Genomic DNA, 22,476 nt, shown 5'->3' on the forward strand with positions numbered 1-22,476 from the left:
GTGTGTGTGTGTGTGTGTGTGTGTGTGTGTGTGTGAGAGAGAGAGAGAGAGAGAGAGAGAGAGAGAGAGAGAGAGAGAGAGGGGTGCATGAGACAGGGCCGTGCATAGTTGTTGGAGAAAGGCAGGAGATGGAAGAGGAATATCTCAGGGCAGGTCCACAGCTCTGGGACCACCAGCATTGCCTGCTGTTCTAAAGGCACGGGTGTGTGTTGAAGTGAGCATACTACTTAGAGGTGACCGAAGTCCAAAGTCAACCAGTTAATGTCTAAATGAGGGTTGTATTAAATATGGAGAATCATATATCCTTTTTGTATTGTTACTGCTTGCAGATTTAGCATCGAAAGGCCTGACAGGTCAGGAACCTTTCACTGGTTCCCCCTCTTTGTAAGATCATGCTTATTTTATATCAGCTTTTTATCTCCCTTCTTTTCTGTTTCTCTCCCTCACTCACTCCTTAGGTATACGGGAATATTTGTCCGTGCGTGTTACCGCTTCCTTGGGGTCCGGTTCTTCCAATGTCTCTGACATCCTAGAATGTATTACTTTTATTTCACATGTGAACACGGCACAGGCTCACTGCAGAGATGAACCGTTTCTGAAATGGGGCAGCTCCCCATCTGGTCCTGGAGAAGGTCATCCAAAGCCCTGAGGAGATGGGAATCCAGGGTCTCCTTGCCAGGACCAGCTCGGACCCATGTTGTGCTTCCTATCTGGGGTGGGAGTTGCTCAGGCATGAATCCCCCCGCCTCCGCACCAGCCCTATTAGCTGTTTCTTCTTTTCAGCTTGAACCCTGAGTAGTGGCCTGGAAAGTCTGAGACCACATGTCACCTTGCTAGGTGAGGAGGGGGCAGAGAGAGAAGAGCGACAGGGACAGAGAGGAAGGGAACACGGGCTCCTGGCCACTGGCCTCTCTCCAAGACAGGTGAACTCTGCGTTCAGAAAGGAACTCATTTAATCTTTTGGCCCTAATAGCAGTTATTTGTGTTTTCTCTCCCTCTCTCTTTTCCCTCCTCCCTCTCCCTAACCTCCCCCCCACCCCGCCCCCGCCAACCCGCCTCCAAAAGAATTTAATCTGCTGGACAACAAACAATACTGTTATAAAACTTTGAAAACAAGAGGGCGCGGCCTCCCTGACAAGGAGAAGGGCATGCCGGGTAATGGGCGAGGGAGCCTGCCAGGCCCGAGACGGAGCCAGGCAAGAGCCCAGTTGGCTGGGCACCTGGGTGCCCGCCCCTGCCCAGCCCACCAGCCGTGCCATCCCCAGTCCAGAGGGGAAGGAACCGAAACGAAAGTGGGGGCAGCAGAGCTCTTGAAAAGGGGAAGTTGTACGTGTTCCCCTCTCGGATCTGATGGGAATGCACTAGACTGTGAAACTACCCCCTCCCCCTCCCTCCCTTCCCCCTCCCCCTCCCTCCCGTCCCCCTCCTCCCCCTCCTCCTCCCTCCCTCCCTCCTCCTCCTCCCTCCCTCCTCCCCTCCTCCTCCCTCCCTTCCCCCTCCTCCTCCTCCCTCCCTTCCCCCTCCTCCTCCTCCCTCCCTTCCCCCTCCTCCTCCTCCCTCCCTCCTCCCCTTCCTCCTCCCTCCCTCCTCCCCCTCCTCCTCCTTCCCTCCCCTCCCTCCTCTTCCTGCCTCCTCCCACTACTCACTGTTCCAGGTCCTGAGACTGGCAGACAGAGGTCCTGATAACAGAATGAGGCTGGCATAGCCATGAAGATACAGCCACCAGCCGGGCCAGCTGCAGGGGAAGCAGGAGAGAAAGGTGCTCCAAGCTGGCTTTGGACTCCAGACCTACCCTCTGTCTGCCCAGCTTCCCGCCCCCCACCTAGGGAAGTGGAACCAGGTCATGGGCATGACCCGGTCCATGTGCTCCGCCAGGTGTGTGCCCAGGTACTGGGATAGAACCGCCACTCGGAGGTTAGTGGGTACGCCCTGGGCTTCCTGGTGCCTGCCGGGGCTGTGCTCCTGGGAGGATGTCTGACCTGGGGAGATGATCTGCTCTCCTTCCAGGAGGAGTGGAGGCAATACTGCAGAGGCTGGGCACGCCTCTGGAAAGGTTCCTGGGGACAGAAACGTGCTTCACCCAGCAGGCAGGCATGCGGTCCTCTGAATGGGGCTCCTGGCGGCATACTGTGCCTACTAGTTACTCCTGGTGGCTGCAGGAGGGGGTGACCCAGCTCCTCCTTGGGAGGTGGGGAAGCTGGGCTCTGGGTGTCTCTCCCCCAACCTCCAGAGTTAGATTTCACCTGAGCCTGGAGTTTTCACTTCTGAGTCCATCTTCACTGGGTCAAGTAGATGATTTGGGAGTGTCAAGGGAGCAGTGTTGGTGGTTTTTCTTCGGATCTGCGTTGGCTTGGACCTGTGAACTGTGGTGGGCATTGCGTGTGTGTAATAGACCAAAGGCACACTCACTTTTCCTCTTGTGGAAAGCACCAGCTTCGCTGAAAGCAGTTCAGGGCTGTGCCCATCCTCTGCCCAGCCTAAGTCACTCTCTGGGAAACAGGGAGGCGTCCTTGATCCCGTCTTCACGCCACCCCTCCTCCTCCCCTTCGCCGCCCACTGTCTCCTGCTACCCCCCCACGCCCCATGGCATCCCCAGGGCAGGGCAGGAGAGCCATGTGCGTCCTCCCGGCCAGCCAGTCACCCCGATGAGGGCCTCCATACCCTGTCCTGAGTCTGGGAGGTTGGGAGATTTCCAGACCCAAGTGGTGTTGAGGAAGGGACAGAGGCCTAGGAACATAGGCCTCCATACCCCTGCCCCAAGAGAAACCAGAACTGGTGACGCTGGGCCCACACAAGCTGAGAACGTGGTGATTTTTTTTACCTCAGGGGTCGTCTGGGGGGTTTTAGTGGGTCTGGAATATGTCATCCCCACCTTGGGATCTAGGGCCTGTGAAGTGTGGTGGTTCCTGGATGCTGAACCCTCATGGGGGCCAAGCTGCCGGAGAGAAAGAGGAAGAGAGAGAGAGCCAGTTCCACGTTCCCCTCCTCCACAGCCCCCTGTATATATACCTTTCATTTTATCACCCTTTCCTCTGATTCATTAACCACAGCTAGTTGGCAACAGGTCCCACCCTGACAGCTTAAGACAAAATGTCCAGGACACTGGGCCAGGGCTAGAGCCGAGAGTGACAGGAAGCTGGGCTGGGCCTCTCTGTTCAGACGTACAATGGTCGGGGACTAACTCAAGGGCAGACTGTTCCCCTTTTTCAAAAGGGCCTTTTCTAGGCCCCGCTCTCACCAACATGACTCTTCCTCACTCCCAGGAGCCCTGAAACCAGCATTCCCAGCGGCAGGAAGATGGATGATCCGGCTCCACTTCCGGCGCTCCTCCCCCACTCTGGCTGGAACTTGCGTCAGTCATGTAAGTAGCTGTGACTCAGCACCCAGCTGGGTTGGGAGGGAGGGAGAAGCTGCTGCCTCGCAGGAACCTTCCCAAGCGTTCTGGATTTGAACACGCTGTGGTAGCGCAGAACAAGCCAGCAGCATTCGGTTCCTGGAGGCAAATATCTGTTTCTTCCGTGGGTTTGCTTACGGATTTCATAAAGAAGGATTCCTCTCCTTCCTGTTTTCCTCCCGTATTATTTTTTGGGTACCGTGCTGGGCGTAGGATTTTTAGGACTTTAAATGACACAGCATCGTTTATAGAATGCAGTAGAAGCTCTCTTTGCAATCCCCAGGCTATTCTTTAAGCAGCGGCCCATGAATTGTATTTAACACTCAGATGTTTTTGTTTGGCCTGTGCAGAGTTTCTGTTTCTTTTTTTTTTTTTTTTTTCAGCTGTATCTGATTCTGCGTGCCTTTAGACCAAACGCGGCCCCTCCGGGTCCCCATACTTCTGCTGCACACTGTCTCTGCTTCTCTGTCTTAAGTTTCCTGCCTGACCCCTCCGTACATTTGAATGTGCAGTGAGCAGTCTGCACCAGCCCCTCTCTTTTCGGATGAATATTCCGAGGCCTAGTCCAGGAAAGTGCAGGCCCCAGTTCTCAGAGCCTGGCCGAGCAGGAATTAAAGCCACTGTGTTCTGATTCACTGTATGGTGACCTTTCCTCCACCCTCGGGTCCCTGCCCAGGCAGAGGAGTTTCGTAGGCATGAGGGGGTGGAAAAACCTCCAAATAGAATGTGGGCACAGACTGGACTGGTGCGGCATTGTGGCCCCCCACACCCTCTTCCTGCGCTGTGGCACCTCCCAGGGCTGACATACCCGCTCCTCAGGGGCTGATTCTCCTTCCCGGCAGCCCTCGAAGCCCTTCTCCACTGGTCAGCTTGCGTGGGGCCGCTAGACTGAGGTGGGAGGATCCAGCGTCCCGCCTTTGACAACAGAGCCCTTAGCAGGCTGGGGTTTTACCAGTCTGCCTTCTTGCAGATCAAGGATGCCCTCGGGTTGGTTGCCAGGGAGAGCAAGCTGCTTCCAGCCGCATGAAATCACCTGGCTACATGCAACTAGGGGACAAAATCAGCAGCTGGTTTCAGGTGAGTGAGTCGTTCATTGCTCGGCTGACTTCAAGAGAGAAGCCTGGTTCTGTTGGGAGGTCTGAGACCTCAGCAGACCCTCTTATCTGGTGGGATTGGAAGGGTGAAAGGTTTGGATGCTAAGATGACTTTTACCCCCTCTACTCTTAGAGTGTTTACAGCAATGCATTGCTAATGATTTCTTGTCTCTTCTTCCAGAGAACTGAGGGTATTTTAGAACTCAAGAGTTGGAGCCCAAACTCAGGTTCATGTCCCTTAGTTTCCTCTGCTATGTGCATCCTCTCCTCTGCACTCAGAGCTGACGCTTCCTGGGTAGCAGGAGAGACATGGATTAGTCACCCTCGTGACTAGATGACCTAAGTGTGTTCTGAAGGACAAGAGCTTGATGGTGTGAGAGGGGAGCTTAACCCAAAGCCAGGCGAGACTGGGGAGCTTTCCTGCGGACGGGGTGGCCCAGCTGAGACCTGAAGGAGGACTTCAGACCGCCAGGCTTACTTGGCGGGGAGGGCAGTGACTGAGGGTTGGTAGTTATGGGAGAGTAGATGCAGATTGTTCCGGAAAGAAGGAACGGCCTGTGCCGAGGCCTTCTGGTGGAGAAAGAGGCAGTCTGGATCACCGAAGGACTCCTGTGACGACACCTTAGGAAAGGGTTTGTGGAGAGTAGCAGTTGGAAGTTACAAAGGAAGAAGAGTTTGGCTGAAGTGCAGAGCAGCAAAGCGGAGAATTAGCGAATGTAGGTCTCCAAACCCCACGTTTTATAGGGTTCATAGTCTACGGGAATGACTGTCATTAACGCTCAGTCGTGACCTTAAAGCCTTAGATTCACGCCCCGCCCCCCCCCCGCACACCCACCTCCCCTCCGCTGTTGACCGCAGGTGTCCTCACTTAGAGCCCTGGCAGGCAGTGTTGATCCCCAGCCCTGGCTCTCCCGTCTGTGGCCAAGGCCACGCAGAGCCCCACCGGCTGCAGGGCCTAGTGCTGCCTGCTGTCAGGGTCGCTCAGGCGTCCAGCACAGGTACCGCAGGGCAGGTCATCCCCAGCGTCTTCCCCTCCCACAGCCGTGCGGTGGCGACCACAGAGGCACCAGGGTGCTGGAGAACAAAGCAAGTATCGAAGCACCGGCTCCTTGCAGAGCCAGGCGCGCTCTCACCTCCACCCAAGTTTAAAAGGTACAGTCAGTAATAACCGCCCCCCATCTATGCAGAAATATTGCCTAGGACTACCCTCACCCTCAATCTTGCTCAGAATTAAGTTCCAGAACAGAATGAGACGATAGTCCAGCTACAGAACAGGAGGCAGTGGGCGGAAGAGTAGGAACACAGACTTTGGAGTCAGACCTGGAATCGGCACCATTCACTAGTCCTGGGACTGTGGACAAGTTTTTGAACCACACTGAGGATCACTTTCTTCTCCTGCAAAAAAGGGAATAATACCTACTTCGAGAGACCGTTGTGAGAATTCGAGAGCACGACTTGGTGTTCAAATTTTATTTCCTTCTCTTCTCTAGAGCAGCACGTGATGTTATGTCCAGGAGGCGTAAAAAATAAAAGGGTTTTTTATCTAGAGTCCTGAAGAATTGGTAGGGAACCTGAGAGATACAGATTCTTCTTTCTCTTGGTTATGGTATCAGAGGAGATACAGACATATTTTCTTAGCTTCAAACAACCAAAAAAGATGGTGCAATTAGGAGATGGGAAATCTAATTTGAACACCATTGGCAAACCTAATTTTCAGGCAGAATTTGAAAACAAAACCCCATTCTTTTATTAGAGGATTATCTACTTAGTACAGTTATAAGACACTAATCTTTTTGTGTCACAGTAGAGAATAAATAAGATTGGCAATTAACGGGGTCATACTTGAATGTCCTGACCACTCACCTACGGCTGGGAAGGAGGAGCCCATGATCTACGTGACTAGGACACATGGAAGAGTTGCCGTGGCTCAGGTGAAACCCACCTTTGTGTAGTGGCTAGAGCCTCACAGGCAGAGAGGGTGCTTGTTTCCTGATGACGTGAGATAATATCGGAAAATGCTTTGCACACTGTGAAGCAGTTTACAAAGCAGGGCAATACTAATGTAAATACTAACCCAGTTTAGTAACAGCTTTGGCTATTTTATGTTGTCATATATATAATAATACGTAGGGACTGGTTACGGAATTAAATAACCTAGAATTCATGAGTTTTGTATTGCGATTGTCTATGTAAATTATCAGCTTTGCCTTTCATGTTCTTTGAGCATCACTTTGTAACTCTTCTCTGTGCCTTTCTAATGGATCCATATATTATGTCCCGTCACAAGTGGAACTGCAAGAAGACACCTCTGCTCGGGGCAGAGGCTGGGTCTTCCGATCGCATCTCCCTTCTTTCTCCAGTGAGATCCTCTTCTTCTGGAAGCTGGTTTCACATGGTGGCTTAGATTTTTCCATCTTTGTATCTAGCACCATTTGAAATCAGTGTTTTAGGAGTAAGAATTGCAGCACAGCAAAAGGCCAACCGCAGAGGAGCTGCTGTTCGTAGGATCAGCTCCCCTCCTCCTGCCACCTGAGCCGGTTCAAGAAAGGAAGAACTTGAGAAGCAGAGTGCACTCTTGAGTGTGTTGGGTCGTGGAGGGGGACAGTGCAGGGATGGGGTTGTGTTCAGAAGAAACGCAGAGGCTTGAGCAGAGCCAGAGGCTGTGATAGTCTTTCTGTCGACAGGGAGCGGCAGCCACCAGCAGTAGCCTGTTGGTAGGGCCGCTGAGCGCATGCTTGGGCAGTGCTGGGTTGGGTACTTGACTGCAATAGGCAAGGGGCGGGGTGTGTCTCAGGAGGACCGTCTCATCACTTCAGCACTGTCCACCTGCTCCTAGATGCCGTGGAACATTCAGCTGCAGTTGCCGAGCAGCTGAAATCAGACTTGCCACCTGCACTGTCAAGGTGCCGGACCCCATCGAGCACCACTGGACCCATCTCTTACACAGGCTGACCGATTTCTCCTGGTGTTCAGAGTCTGTTTTTGTCTAGCACCATTTGAAATCGGTTATGATGTAGGGGGAAAAGCAGCAGCCTCGAGGCCTCACGCCAAGTCTGGTCAGCAGCAGCCTGGGGCTTCCTGGAAGATGGATGCGCGGAGAGAGGGAAGGGAAGGTTACGCTTTTTCCGACTAACTTCTTTAACTACATCTACGATACTCTAGGCACGGGTAATAGATCAGTTAATGGATTTTTAAAAAGAAATCACTACAATTTACCTAATGTCCTCGGTTTGCTGAAGTGTGGTAGTGATGTAAACTATGAATTGGTTGCTGTTAAATTATCTTTCTGCCATGCATCCTGACCTTAATAAATGCTTTACCGTATACAATTTATCATGTCTTCGTTTTTCGTAGATTATTTTCCATTCATAATTGTATGATGATGATAAGCGGGGTCCTGAAAAGTTAACTTGCTGCGCAGATCTTACCTATTTCGTAAAGAATTTGAAGTCGGTTACAGCAAACATATTAAAAATGTAGCCTATGAAGAGACGAATGAAATTCTAGGAGCCAAGAAATAAAATGAGGAAAAAGGATTACAGAAGAGAGACACGTTGCAGACCTGGGCTGAAGGATGCTGCTTATTGAACGGGAAACTGACCTCGGTTCCCACTGGGCCGCAGCCCTGGAGCCTCTGCAGTCGGTGTTCCCTCAGAAACATTGGCATAACTGAGCCTGTACTCACACGGCCCTTAGAGGGAGGAGCACTGATGAATTCAGCTGCGTTATAAGAGATGCAGGAGTATTGCTGCTTTTGGTTCTTAGTTTCTATCAACTCTTGAAGACAGGGTGCACCAGTTCTGTAAAGGTATTCAGCGACGAGCCAGACTTGATTTCACGGGGGATTAAACTTCGGGATTCTTCAGGTAGGAGGGCTGTGTCCCCTTGACTGACCATTTTGCACAGGAGATGCAAGGCCAGCCCTGACCTCCCTGCAGGACTTTTGTTTCATGCCAGTGGTTCTCCATAAGTCGTGGCATCTCAACCACCTGGGAAGCCTTTCTAAGTCCACATCCTGCCAGTCTTCCCCCAGCTGGCTGCCCTGCCCAGTCGGGTGGGGGTGGGACAGGTGAAGCCTCTGTTGGGAAAACTTCCAGGTGAGTGGGACGCACCCCTCACTGCAGCAGCAGTGCTGTTTCAGGCTGTTGACTGGAGAATTCAGGTTCTAATCCCCAGGGTGTGGTGGTGGGAACAGTTAAGACCCTGAATTGTTTTATTCACTTCTTTGCTGAGGTAGCTCCAATAGACCTATGGGCATAACAGCTTTGGGTCAGTTGTAACAAACCGAACAACTTTTGATTCACCTACTGTGTCCCTAGCTCCAGCCTAGGTATCGCCAATAAAGCAAGTAACTCACGGCTTCTGCCAGCAGGTTGCTGTGACTCCAGTCCCCAAATAAGAAAGTGCCAAAAGATGGAGTTCAGCATCAAAGCACATAAACAATGACTTGAGACATCTTTTACATAAAAATACTTCCTGGTGCTCCCATGAATACTTAAATAGCGCTTATGGCTGCGTCATGAGATGCACAATGCACACCCCAAGTAATCAACGTGCCCCTCATTTAGGATTAGTTTGCTTTATTCATCTGGAGGCTGACAGGTCTTTACCTAAAGTTGGCATTCCAGGGTGGTCTTTCTTTATAAATTGCTAAGCAGAATGTTTCTTTTGGAGACATCTTGAGTCTGGTTTTTGAGGCCATGCTTTCCACCCAGACACAGAAAATGCTTTGTCAGGCATGGAGCTCGCTTCCCTGAGTTTTGCCACGCATTTACTGTAAGCGTGTCAGTGGAGAGCGAGTTGGACGGAAGGCACCTCCAGCCTCATGCAAGTTGTACTGGCAAAGAATTCCCACCTGTGGAACTAAGTGCTGTTGACTCTTAATAACTGTGAGACAAGTCAAGTCTTTTACCAGCTCAGGGTGAACAATGTGTTAAATCTCCAACCTGGTGAGTCTTCATGTAAGATCTCGGCTCAGCCCTGCACTTTGAGAAGCTGGTATATAGTTTCATGGAATTGCCTAGCAGACTGGTGTGTCTCCATTTTAGGGCAGTTTAAGAGTTTTCCTTGAACACAACGAAAGCTATGTTTTGTGTTTATTCTAATGTGACACTGCTCCACCCACCTTCTGATTACATTCACCCAAGGAGCCATTAGAATAGTGATTTTCAGGACCCACGCCTACAGGTTCTGGTTATACTGCTGTAGAAATGGGGTCTGGACATGTGTTTTCTGACAGTTTCCCAGGGGATTCTACTGCGCAGTCAGGGTTGAGAGCTCCTCCTCTGGGTCTTGCTTCTACACAAAATGTGACCTGAGGACTCGTGGCCCTCGTGGCGTCGGTGTATTAGTTTCCTGTGGCCACTTTCACAAGTTACAACAAACTTGGTGTCAGTCTTTTCGGGCTGCTATAACAAAACACTACAGACAAGGCAGCTTATAAACAACCAGATTTACTTCTCATGGTTTGGAGGCTGGGAAGGCCAAGATCAAGGTGCTGGCAGATTCAGTGCCTGGTGAGGGCCAGCTTTCTGGTTTGCAGACAGTGCCATGTAACTTCTTGGGGCAGCGGGGGTGAAGGGATTTGGGGTCTCTTTTTATCAGGACAGTAATCCCATTCATGAAGGCTCCACCTTCATGACCTGATCACTTCCCAGTGGCCCCACCTCCTAATACGGTCACCTTCGGGTTAGGATTTTAAGGTAGGAATTTTGGTGGGACACAAACATTTACACAATAACTTGTCTAAAACAACACACCGGTATTCTTTTAGTTCTGGAGGTCAGAATCTGAAATCCAGCTATAGGCAGGGCCACACTCCCTCCAGATGCTCTGTCAGAGAATCAGTTTCCTTGCCTTTTCCAGATTCCAGAGCTGCATTCTTTGTCTTGTGGCCCCTTCTTCCATCCTCAAAGCCAGCACCACAGCATGCTGCCTCAGCGGTCACGTTGCCTTCTGCTATAGTCAAGGCTTCCTCTGCCTCCTTCTCCTGAGGATTAAATGTGATTACATTTAGGGCCCCACCTGGGGGGATAATCTCCCCACCCAAAATCTCATCTGCAAAGACCCTTTGCATACAAAGCCACATTCACAGCTTCCAGGTACTGCTTTCCCCCTGGTATCTGAAAGTAGAATGTTCCTATTGCAACCTTTCATAAGCAGATTTGGCATAAAGCATTGAAGCAAATGCCTAAGGGCACACCTTGCAAAGGGAGGCACAAAATAAATGGAGATAAAGCGCAGATACTTTTAGACCTATGGCAGCTTGATGCTGAGATGTTGAGTGTAGCTCCCAGGAAGGAGCTTGGGGGGTGCCACTCTCACCTCCTGTGTGGGCTGCCTCTATAACAGCTCGCTGCAAAATAAATGCTGAACGCTATTTTCGCTTTTCACTTTTTTTTTTCATAAAAGCAAAAATCCTCTTTGGATTCCTTTTGATTAATGAAAACAGGTACCAATGTAGGTCTTTTGTAAAAGCACTAAGTGGCATAAAGTGGATTTTAAAACGTAGGGTGATACTTGTATTATGACTCCAGTATCTCTGGAGGCCCTTATACAGCCTCCACAAGCAGCAGTGTGTGGAACACATGCAAATGCAGAACCTCGGGCCCCAGCCGAGGCCTACTGCTTCAAGAGTCTGCATTGCATTTTAGCAAGGTCATCATGTGATTCACCTGCACACAAAAATTTGAGAAGCGTGGTTGTATGGGATCCTACCCAAGGATTCTCCAATAACTGAGTCCACGTCAAAGACAGATTGAAAGGAATATTTTCCCTTGGATCCTTTTCAGGTGGCAGTGGGTGATCAGAAGACCAATCATTTTCCTGAACACCATGAACAGTGCTCATCTAAATGACAGTAGTCTCCAGAATTCTCAGTGAAGCCACAAACCCTAAGCACCAGGATGCCAGATGTCCCGATTCTTTCTGCTAGTTCTGCACAAGGCCTGCCACTGTGTCATACGTACGTACCATAGTTGTTTCTAAAAGCTACGTCAAGGTGGTGAAAGATAGAAACTTAAGTGACTGCCTGGCAAATACGAGTTTTACTATCGCAAACAAGTTTTCTTGGGCTGATAAGTCAGGAATCAGGGTGGGTAGCTTTCTCAATGTGATGCATACTTAAGGCAATTTTGGTCGCTTTCTGCTGGTATTTAAGCCGGAGGGAAGGAAAAATAGTTACTGACTGTAGACCCCAATATTATGCTCCTCCGTATGTAAGCCATAAGGGACAGAGGTTAGCTTTGTTTCAAAAGTTAATTTCCTAGAAGGCAAGCAGAAAAGAGCTAGTTAATTAAAATGAAATTAAAAACGGTTTCTGGGACTCGGCAATGACTAAAATCTCTGAATAATGACAAAGTTTGAAAAACTAAGAAAGGCATGGTCAAATGCCCTAACAGTCCACAGGAGGGCAGCAGTGCTAATACTATAAAGGCGCACCACTTCATTCTAGGGTAACCTTTTCTGGATGGATGAGCCTGGAAATGATGAAAGCAATGCAGCTTAGAAAAAAAAAAAAAAAAAATATATATATATATATATATATGTACGCTCTCTCAATTTTGCATTGTTTCCCACTTCATTCTAGGGTAACCTTTTCTGGATGGATGAGCCTGGAAATGATGAAAGCAATGCAGCTTAGAAAAAAAAAAAAAAAAAAATATATATATATATATATATGTACGCTCTCTCAATTTTGCATTGTTTCTGAAAGTCAATAGGCTATGTTAAATCCTGCTCTTGAGTACAAATATGTAAAATTTTTAATATGCAAAAATATTCATTCTTGGTTACAACATTGTCAGCAATTACTAAGTTTTAGAATACCAGAGTTGCCTATTTTCCTTAAACCTAGAACATTCTTTTTTTTTTTTTTTTGCGGTACGCGGGCCTCTCACTGCTGTGGCCTCTCCCGCTGCGGAGCACAGGCTCCGGACGCGCAGGCTCAGCGGCCATGGCTCACGGGCCCAGCCGCTCCGCGGCATGTGGGATCTTCCCGGACCGGGGCACGAACCCGTGTCCCCTGCATCGGCGGGCATACTCTCAACCACTGCGCCACCAGAGAAGCCCCCTTAAACAATTTAAATTTAAATTCCTGCCTACCTCAGCTGTCTTCAGAATTCTTGTTGAGGACTTTTATTGTTAGTCACCTTAAAAGCTCTCCCTGTTTATTTTATGCCAATTTAAAAAATATACTATAGTCTCAAGTTAAAGACAAAATTTGATAAAATGCATTCTTTATAGTCAAACTAATTTTCATCCAGTGTTGATATTAGAAAGATTGCTTTTTTGTTTGTTTTTGTTTTGTTTTTAAACCACAGATAGCCTCTTTTGGTTAGGCAGGCAATAAGACCTTAATCCAAGTTTTAGATATTTTCTGATTTCTTTATAGGCTGAATTACAAAACCATGATTTTATTCTGTAAGTATAAGCATTCACCTTATGTCTTTATAAGTTCATGTGTAGAAGTGGACTCTGAGACTGGAGGACCACTAATGCAGAGGTTCTCACACTTAGCTGCATATTAGAGTTACTTGCCCAGGCCACGCCCCAGGTCAATGACATGACAAATTTTGGGGGTGTGGGACCCAGGCATCAGTAAAAGTCTCCAGGGGATTTCAGTGTGCAGCTATGGTTCAGAAACATGTTATGCTTTCATGGTTGGGACCTGGGTTTTTAATTAGCCACACCCACGCATTAAAGTGATGTGGAAGATATGTCTTCTCCCGCACACATGGATACAGATACTTGAATGTGGTGAACTCTAGGCCAGGAAATAATGAAGGCTGAGAGCTGGGCAGAAATCAGGAAGTACTGCACAGAATGGGCTCTGTGAGCTGGGCCTTGGAAGAGGCCCAGGATTGGACGGACAGGACCAGAGGCGCTTCAGCCAATAGTGAGCCAGGAATACAGCAGAGAGCACAGGACAGGACGGATGGTCTAGCTTGACTGACAGCAGGTTATCTGAAGTGTTGCAGAAAGAGACGGCTTGGGAAGAAAAGTTGGGAATTAACTGTAGAAAGCTTTCAAGTATCTATCATGAAATGGACTTTATGCTGTGGGTAACAGAGGTAGGACTGAGCACCTTTGAGCAGGGGAGGCACTTGACCGCTGGGGAGGGAAGAAGCCTGGACATGTTTAAGTTAAGGCTCTGAGATGGGAGGGGCAGGAGTGGTGATTGTTGGAGGGGAATGCTTACAGAAGGTGGGCCCCCGATTAGAAGCATACTCCGATTTGAGATAAAACACACTGGAAATAAATGCATTATCACAAATGAAACTTCTCCATAACGACATTTTATTTTTTTAATAGATCTGAAGGTCCAATTCTCAAAATGCAGTTTTAAGAAACCTATAAATTAAAATACACTTTTCCCTCTCTCATTTAAATAAACATTTCTAGAGAAAAATGGTGTCCCCATATATTTAATTGACAAATTATTTGACAAACAGAACATAATTTATATGTACACACACATATTTCAATCTTATATATAAATATATTAAATTAGAAAAACTAATTTCGAAGTGGAAACTGTACTATGAAAGTCAATTTATTTTGGTAAGCATAATAATCTTTGGTTGAAAACACTTCTTTGAGGGTTTTAAAAATATGTACTATAGCCACTCCCTTGCTTTTAAGCAAGTGCTAGATTCTCGAAAATTATGTGGAAAAGGGTACAGCAAAACTTCAACTCTATATTTATCTCAGAATTCCTGAATTTATTCTCCTCAAATTTATTTTCCTAAAGTGCCTCACCAGAGACTACAAAAGGAAGGACCACTTACATGGCCTTACAAACATGTCCTTAGGGAGTAAAACAATATTTACTCTGGTTCACTCTTGATTCTCTATTCATATATTTCTAAGGCAACGTTTCTTTGGCCCAATGTGTGCTACTAACTATAAAAGTGTGACTATTGTAAAACAGTTATACTCCAATAAAGATGTTAAAAAAAAAAGTGTGAAACAAAACATGTAAAAATGTAATTGGAGTTAGAGAGGCAGTCCGTCCTCTTTGGCCTCTGGCTCATTTGAAGGAGGCGCTGCCTGGTGTGAGGACAGAGAAGAGGGCTGGGCTCTGTCCCACCTGAGCGTCAAGGACTACCTTCGCTGTTTCCTCTTCCTGTCCCTTTGCATGACCTACAGCAAATCCACAAAGTTAAGTTTGCTTTTCTGAAATATGGGGCTTCATTTTTACTCTGCCCTTTACAGATGAGGTGAGACTCAGATTCTGATGCAACTTGAGGTTATCTGATGAATTTATTCCCTACAAGCTGCCTACATTCAGATGACATGTTTAAAGTAAGACATCTCTTTATTCAGGTGGGGAGAGAAAAACAGAATTCATAGTGGATTCTAATTCTCTTAAAGAGTGGAATTCTTTTTAAGAAAACTACAAGGCCACACTGTTCACTTTGTCCTGAGCTGGCATTCCTGCCATGGGTGTTAGAGCCCTCTAACTGTGTACAGAAGCATGCAACTGATGCTGAATTCTTCTTGATTCTTAGACTGGTTTATTGTTATTAAAATGGGCGAAGAACAAATGCCAGAAATAAACTTTATAGCATCTCTAAATCACCAAGAGGTTACAAATTTTTAAAAATAGTATTTTAACCTATTAACTCTAAGAGTATTTTCTGGTAATATTCTTAGTTAAGGAAATCAAACTTTTATAATAAACAATATATAATGCATATTTTGGGATTGTTGAAGAAAGAATCTTAAGAGTTGGCAATCACCTTTGAACAGAAAAGATTTCAAAATCACTTTCTTTACAAATGAAATGTCATTTTGAATTATATTTCTCTGAGTTTGGAGTTTTTATAGAAAACATGTTTCCCTACCTTAACACTAGTGGGGATACTGTGCTGACTTGCCCTATAAATACAAGCGTTATTTAAGGAAAAACAAGCAAGATATTCAAACACAAATTCATACACATTTCAAAGAAGCATTAAACGATGGTGACTATACTTCAGCCACATTAAAATGTTAGCACTATGGCTTAACAGTTCCATTCCTGACAGTGTAAGAAACTAGCAAATGATTTTTATAGATTCTTTTTCTTTCAGTATTGAGATATAACTGACATATAACACTGCATAAGTTTAGGGTGTACAGCATGATTTGATCATGTATATATTGAAAAATGATTACACGATAAATTTAGTTAACATCCATCACTTCACGTACCTACAAAAAATTTTTTTTCTTCCATGTGATTAGAAGTTTTACGATCCACTTTCTTAGCAACTTGCCAATATACAATACAGTGTTACTAACTGTAGTCACTATGCTGTACATTACATCCCAGTATGTTTTTATCTTATAATTGGAAGTTTATATTTTCTGACTGCCTTTACTCAACTGCCACCCCCAGCCCACCACCTCTGATGAAGGCAAATCTGATTTCTTTTTCTATAAGCTTGGTTTTTGGGATTCCACATATAAGTGAGATCATACAGTACTTGTCTTTCTTTATATGACTCATCCACCCAGCATAATGCCCTCAAGGTCCATCTGTATTGTCTCAAATGGCAGGATTTCCTTCATTTTCATGGCTGAATGATACATGGGTTTGTGGGAACCATTTAGTTCATCTACTCTGCTGGAGTTGTTGCCTTATCCTGGTGAGCGCTGTATGTAGCAATACCTCCTTTCCTACGAAGCAAGGTTAGAAAATAGGGTCAGAGATGAACATAATTAAGTACATAAATTAAATTCCAGAAGCCCATTTAGAACATGGACAATTAAAAAAAAAACCTATATACTAGTAAGAGTCACTGAACTAGGAATTAAATGATTCTTTTAAAATAATTCCAATGTTCAACCAGTGTCACTCTAGAAACCCTTCTTCTATTGCTGTATTACAGTTTTGATTCCCTCCGAGACAAGAAATAGAGCAGTTGCATATACTTAGTAAATATTCCCGTATCTTAATTTAGGGCTAATGGGGAAGACTACAGAGAAACACACATTTTCCTAATATTGCAATTTAAAATCTAACTCTGAGATGAAACCTTTAAACAGCTAATGATTCCAGCAGCGTTCAAGATCAGTGAGGAATGCCTCATTGACCCCTCACTGTCAAGGAAAATCATGTGTGCTGCCTGGAGAGTCTCCTAAGTAACTAAAACTCACACCACACTTTTTTTTTGGTAACAACAGACATCTTTCTAAACTCTGTTATTCAAGTCCAGTGTTTTCCAAAGAAATATAATGCGAGTCACCCAGGTAATTTTGAATTTTCTAGAAGCCACATCAAAAAAAGGATAAGAAGCAGGAAAATTAGTTTTAACATATTTTACTTAACCCAATATCCATGGATTGTACATTCCTTTGCACTAAGTCTTTGAATCTGGTGTGTAGTGTGCACTGAAGCTCACCTTAAGTAGGATGAGCCACTTTTGACGTCCTCGCCAGCTACTCAGGGCTACTGACTCTGGAGCTGGAAAATGCAGTTCCAGTCCCTGCTTAGGAAACTGACTACAATAGACAGACTACAACCAAATGGGGACCAGTTGGTTATTTACAGTATGCCTGCCCCAGCAAACACTTCAGGGCGCCTACCCCATGTAAGAGCTAACCATGTTAATTCTGGAGACTTTCATATTTCTCTTGGTGGGGGAGGCATCACGATGAACCAGCACTGTCACAGCACAATACTTGTTATAGAGCAGTTTCCTCAGGACTATTCTGCAGAGTGATTCAATACTTAGGCCTATCCTGAATCCTCTAAGACCACTATATTTTACTATTTTTTGAGGTCAATACTTTTTTTTTTCTGTAGTAGTGAAATGCTTTTCTTTAACTAGAATTTTAAATAGAAATCCAATATACGAGAAGGATAAATAAGCATTAATATAAATTTTTTCTTTTTTTTTTCAGCAACACCCCTCAGGTTTCAGGATCTTAGTTACCTGACGAGGGACTGAACCCATGTCCCCTGCAATGGAAGCGCAGAGTCCTAACTACTGGACCACCAGGGAAGTCCCTGCATTAATATAAACTTAAAGAAACATTAATGTGATATAACAACAAAGCTATCTGAAGATGATTAAAATGTGAAAGTGAATTATTGTACTAATTACAGTTATGTCATATTACCTTCAGCATTCATTAAGTTAACTTCAAGTGTTTACAGACAACCTGAAGCTCACGGCCCATCTGAAAACTACTTTCCTGGTTGGCTTTAGCCTCAAAGGAATCCTAAGAGAACCAAGCAGATACATAGGGCTGGGTAGGCCCACAGTGCCATTCTAGCTGGTATGTTTTGTCTTCCCCTTTGCCCCTGTGATCAAAGTCACCACTTTGCTTTTACTAAGAAATTGCCCTTCTTATTGGCCGTTGTAGAATCTGCTCCCAAACTCATGACTGTGACCTAGGGTAGCGCCTCACATTATAAGTGGTGGGAAACATAACTCCTCTTTTCCTGGCCATGCAGACACACATTCTGGCACAAAAGGAGAAACTTCCAATTCATTTCATTCAGAGACAGAGGGGGTTAAATGGCTTAAGGCAATGCATTTCATAATTTTCCAAAATCTGAGGATTTTTTTTTGTTGGTGGTTTCTCTTTTATATGTTAAAAACATCCTGGCCAAGGGAAACAGATAAACGCCTTTAAAGAATTAATATTTACAAGTGGAAATTGAATTTCTTTACAAAACTAAGTGAAATGTATTTTGGTTTCTGTCGAAAAACCAGAATGAACTTAAAATGAACACATTCTGTGATTATTTCCCATTGGGCTAAAAAATTCCCCCAGCTTTGGATTCATAGCTGCTAGAAGGTAGAGGAGCTAGACAGTCTGATGAAAGGACCAGAGGGACGTTACTCTGTTGGCGCCTATATCAAAACAAGAGCCTGTCAATGCACATTATTTTACATTAAAACAGGGAAGGTAGGAGAAAACATCAATAATCTAGCAAAGGGAACAGGAATTCAAATGTCCTCTTGGATGTCTACTGCCCACTTATCTTAGTTCAGTTTATCAATATCTAAATATTCATTGAATATTTTTCAGAAGAAAGGACATCTCTGAAAAGAAACGCAACAGAAAGCAGATACCTTTTAATGATAAAAGCAAACCTTTCTCTCATCTTTTCTCAGAGAGAAATAAAATTTACTTGTCTGTGGCTCTCACCAGTTAGGTATGTGCTGAACAAAGGAAGGGAACAGGGCTGAATAAAATAGTGACGTCAAACCAAAAGGAAGCACGAGTGGCATAAAAATGGGATAAAATCAATGATGGAGGAGAAGGGAAGTAAAGCTGACAATTAGGTTCATAAATTATGGCTCTCCTGATTCTCATTAGGAACTTGAAACAAGAATTTGGTGCAAGAAGCTACTTTACCTTTGAAGTCTTACAGATCATCCAGCAGATAAACAGATTCTAAATTTGTGTGCAATCTGTTTACCTCTGAAACCTCTTAGCCTGAAGTGAATAATGTAAACTCTCTTTCACAGAATAAGATTGTATGAGGAGAAATGGTCCTGGTCTCTAGCACCTTAGATTTTGAGGCAATACACAGAGCATGTATTAATTCCATGTAATACTGTCTCAGAAATCGATTTTATGACATCATACATTTTCAGATGGATCTTTTGCATCGAGGACAGTTTCTTCCTGTGGCACAATTGTTTTCACCTGAGGGAAGATCTCTGTAAAACTTATGATATGACTTCCCATTTTTCTAGGATGGATCTAAATTTTGTAAATATGCTCTCTCAACTGTTACAACATCTTTGTTATTTACTAGTTTTTGTCTAAAAATTTTTAAAGCCTTTGTTCAATGCTCAAGAATTTGAGAACCAGGTAGAAAAATGTTCAAGTTAATTTGACCATTCAAGTTTTTACCCATGTCATTATACTCCCCACCACCTGAACTGGATCCACCATTTATATTATATCCAAAAAAGCTTCAGTAATATTAATTTAAGCAGACAGCTTAAAAATTACAGTTACTGGATCAGTCATTATTAATATAACATTAAAATATTCTAAAATTACAACAAATAATAAATATCCTTAATGGAAAAAAAGAAAAAGTACTCACTGTTACTAAAATACATAAATTATTGCAATAATTCTAATGAACTTAAAAAACTCTCACTTATCCAGTGATGATTTAACCTGAGTAGAGAAAATCATGCATTTATGAAAAAAATATTCACAACAAATAATTGAAAACATTAATGTAAACAAAAGGTATCTGTTTTTTGGAACCACACAGTCAGGACATGCAAGACAGGACTCAAGCAATAGCAAAGGAGAGGGCAAGGGCTGTGGATTCCAAGGCTGGAAAGTTTGGTCGAAGAGTTAGTTAGGAAAGGAGACTGCAAGGGAAAAGGAAGGAGGGTGTAGATGGAGCCCATCAGACCAACTGGGATCCTATTCTATTCTTAGTTGAGAGCTAAGAAACAGGAAACTATAACAGAGTACTTTAACTCTGTGGCCATATTTCATCAAAATGTAATGGTCTTAAAAATGACTACTTATACTATTTTCATGCTTTGGTATAAATATTGTAGCAGGGTAATTGTGTTCTCAAATTATCATAAATACAAGTTTGTATCAAATCCATTCTGTATCAAGTTTTAACAGCAAACTTGTGGTTTTTTGTTTCTGTTTTGGCCACGCCACGAGGCTTGCAGGTTCTTAGTTCCCCAGGCAGGGACTGAACTCCAGCCCATGGCAGTGAAAGTGCTGAGTCCTATCCACTGGACCGCCAGGGAACTCCCATTAATAGCAATTCTGGATTATTGTGCCTGGTATCCTGCTTCCAGAGTTATCCCTAGGAATAGAGAAGCAACTGCATACACTTTACAGTCTTGTAAAGGAGTTTCTAAAGCAACAAAAGCAATTTGGGGGCGGGGGGAATATGGACATTAAACAATGCAAAGAATATAATAAAAATATTTACCTTTTTAAAAGAAAGGCAAACTAAAGCTAGGTATCACTTCACATTCTTTAAAAAAAGCATACACATAAATGAGGAGTCTTTAAAAACTCCAATAATCTTAAACAGGTAAAACATTTCCCAATAAGCTTGATGGTGTTTCTTCAAGTTAAAGAGCACAGGCACATCAGTAATGGTCTACACCCTGGTTTCTCAAAGTATAGTCCAGGCCCAGCAGCATCGTCACTTGGGAACGCATTAGAAATGGGATCTCAGATCTCTAATGCTACTGAAACTTTAACCTGGGGGATACGATGCTCAGATAATTGTTTGGCTTTCAAAGACTCATTAACTGGTAGCTAGAGAGAGGGTTTTGGTTAATGCTTGTTAGGGAACCTTATTTTGGTGTAGTGATGTTTTAAACAAAGAAGAAGAGTGAGGAGCAGAAAGCTATTTTGTTTCGCTTTCTTGAGAGGTTATTTCTAGATAAACCTTTTAGACTTGTCAAATATTTCACTGACAGTACTTCCTTCTCAGATTGCTGTGTACATGTAATTTTAAAAATATACTGCTGATAGAGAAATCAAATATGCATGCTATGTGTTCTACAAATATAAGATTTAAGATTCAAATGAAGGCACTGTGGAAATTTTTAAAAGATAACCAAGAAATATAAAAAAAGTTTTAGCTCTTTATGAGTGACGAATGTACTTTTATCATGTAGTCCAAACCCAGTGATTAATATAAAAGGAATATATATCATAAAGCCATGAATACCAATTGTTTTAAATGATTAGTTTGATTTCAAAGCTATTTCCAAAGCAATAGGGGGAAAAAAATCACTAAAAGTCAGAAATATCAAATAGACCTAATCTTGGTCTGTGCTCCAGTTTTATTCTAAGTCTTTCATTAGATTTTAAATTATTTCATTAAAATTTAAGATGATGTTTAAAAACTATTCTCCTTAGAAGATATGTATTTGTACCTTTTTTTTCAATTTTAAGTCCCCCCCCTTATTTCATTTTTATAGATAAAAAGAGTTCATGAAGTGCCTTATAAATCTTACCCTCTCAGCAACTTTTAGTTTAACCCCATCGGTTTTACTGCGATCTAGTAAATTAAGAGAACATAAGAGGGAAATCAAATAGTGTTGCTTTAAATTCCCCAGTTTAACTTGTATGAATAACAAATCTGAAAGAAAGCAAACTGAGTATCTGAATGAGCCATCTATGTAGCTTCTTACTACTACCTAAGTTATACAGACAACTGAAAACTTTCAGCATAAAAATTACAGTGACTACAGCTGTCAAAGTCTCCACAGTGAACCATTTTATAATATTTAATCTTGGCCATTAGTCCAATCTAGGAAGTTGGGTACACCTAGGATAGAGAAAGCCCCCAAACAGTCCATGATTTACTATAGAACTTAAATCTCAAATCCCACAGAAATTTTTCTTACATCATAATTTGCTGAAGCAACCTGCACAGATTACTCTTGTTGCAATGATATTGAAAGCAGCTGGAAACATTTTTAGTAAAGAAGTATAATGCAGACAACACACTCATGCAGGTGCATTTTTTGAAAAAACAACATGCAATACAGACTACAAACAAAAACTGCACAAAACTATGTCAACTGTGAGAAGGACCAATAAATTAAAAAACATGTTTTAATTTACCCTTTCTTCTTTTTGCAAAAACAGAAGTAGATGCCGCAGACAACTACTCCAACGCCACAAACTACAAGAAATCAGGAAACAAATGATATGTAACTGTGAAAAATCATTGCCAAGATTCAAAATCTAGCAGAAGAAATAAATGACGGTCAGATTTCCATGGCCAGAAAATGTTATCTTATTTAAGCACATATACATTTACATTCCATCTCGACTCTTCAGTCTCAATCCAATTCTTTGCATTAAATAGTACAGAGTAAGTCAGAGAAGAGTCCTTGATTAATTGAGAAAATTACCCAAAGCATATTTGGGATGCAAACTCATATGAGTAATGATCTTGAAACAACTTCTATTATTTAGAGTTTGTTAGTAACTGGACATGTAGAATACAAAGGACTAGACAAACAC

General features: G+C 43.9%; 1 protein-coding gene and 2 long non-coding RNA genes across 13 annotated transcripts in view; 2 read left to right on the forward strand and 1 right to left on the reverse strand.

Annotated features, from left to right (window-relative positions):
• Positions 1–1,407, forward strand: part of LOC102984127 (uncharacterized) — a 16,018-nt gene extending 14,611 nt beyond the window's left edge. Inside the window, exon 9 of one of the 2 annotated variants that reach the window (XR_008617052.1) lies at positions 1,066–1,407. This is a non-coding gene — a long non-coding RNA (uncharacterized lncRNA). Of the gene's footprint in view, positions 1–783; positions 1,041–1,065 lie in introns of those variants that run through there. The other variant, XR_008617053.1, reaches the window with a different exon arrangement.
• A 3,642-nt stretch (positions 1,408–5,049) lies between these two features.
• Positions 5,050–22,417, forward strand: LOC129392050 (uncharacterized). Its single transcript, XR_008617055.1, has 4 exons — positions 5,050–5,640; positions 11,280–11,452; positions 17,380–17,757; positions 22,096–22,417. It is a non-coding gene; the product is annotated as an uncharacterized lncRNA (long non-coding RNA).
• LOC102983561 (membrane cofactor protein) overlaps positions 13,783–22,476 on the reverse strand; it is a 61,192-nt gene continuing 52,498 nt past the window's right edge. For 5 of the 10 annotated variants that reach the window (XM_055084107.1, XM_055084104.1, XM_055084103.1 and 2 more), the window contains 2 exons: positions 22,072–22,132; positions 13,784–16,152 (listed from right to left, as the gene is read on the reverse strand). In XM_055084107.1, coding sequence (XP_054940082.1) covers positions 16,092–16,152; positions 22,072–22,132 — 122 coding nt within the window. In that variant the 3' untranslated portion in view covers positions 13,784–16,091. Of the gene's footprint in view, positions 16,153–17,411; positions 17,501–21,458; positions 21,503–22,071; positions 22,133–22,476 lie in introns of those variants that run through there. The other 5 variants (XM_024133890.3, XM_024133889.3, XM_024133892.3 and 2 more) reach the window with 3 other exon arrangements.

Source organism: Physeter macrocephalus, chromosome 4 (assembly GCF_002837175.3).
Source record: "Physeter macrocephalus isolate SW-GA chromosome 4, ASM283717v5, whole genome shotgun sequence".
In the NCBI taxonomy this organism is placed as follows: domain Eukaryota; kingdom Metazoa; phylum Chordata; class Mammalia; order Artiodactyla; family Physeteridae; genus Physeter; species Physeter macrocephalus.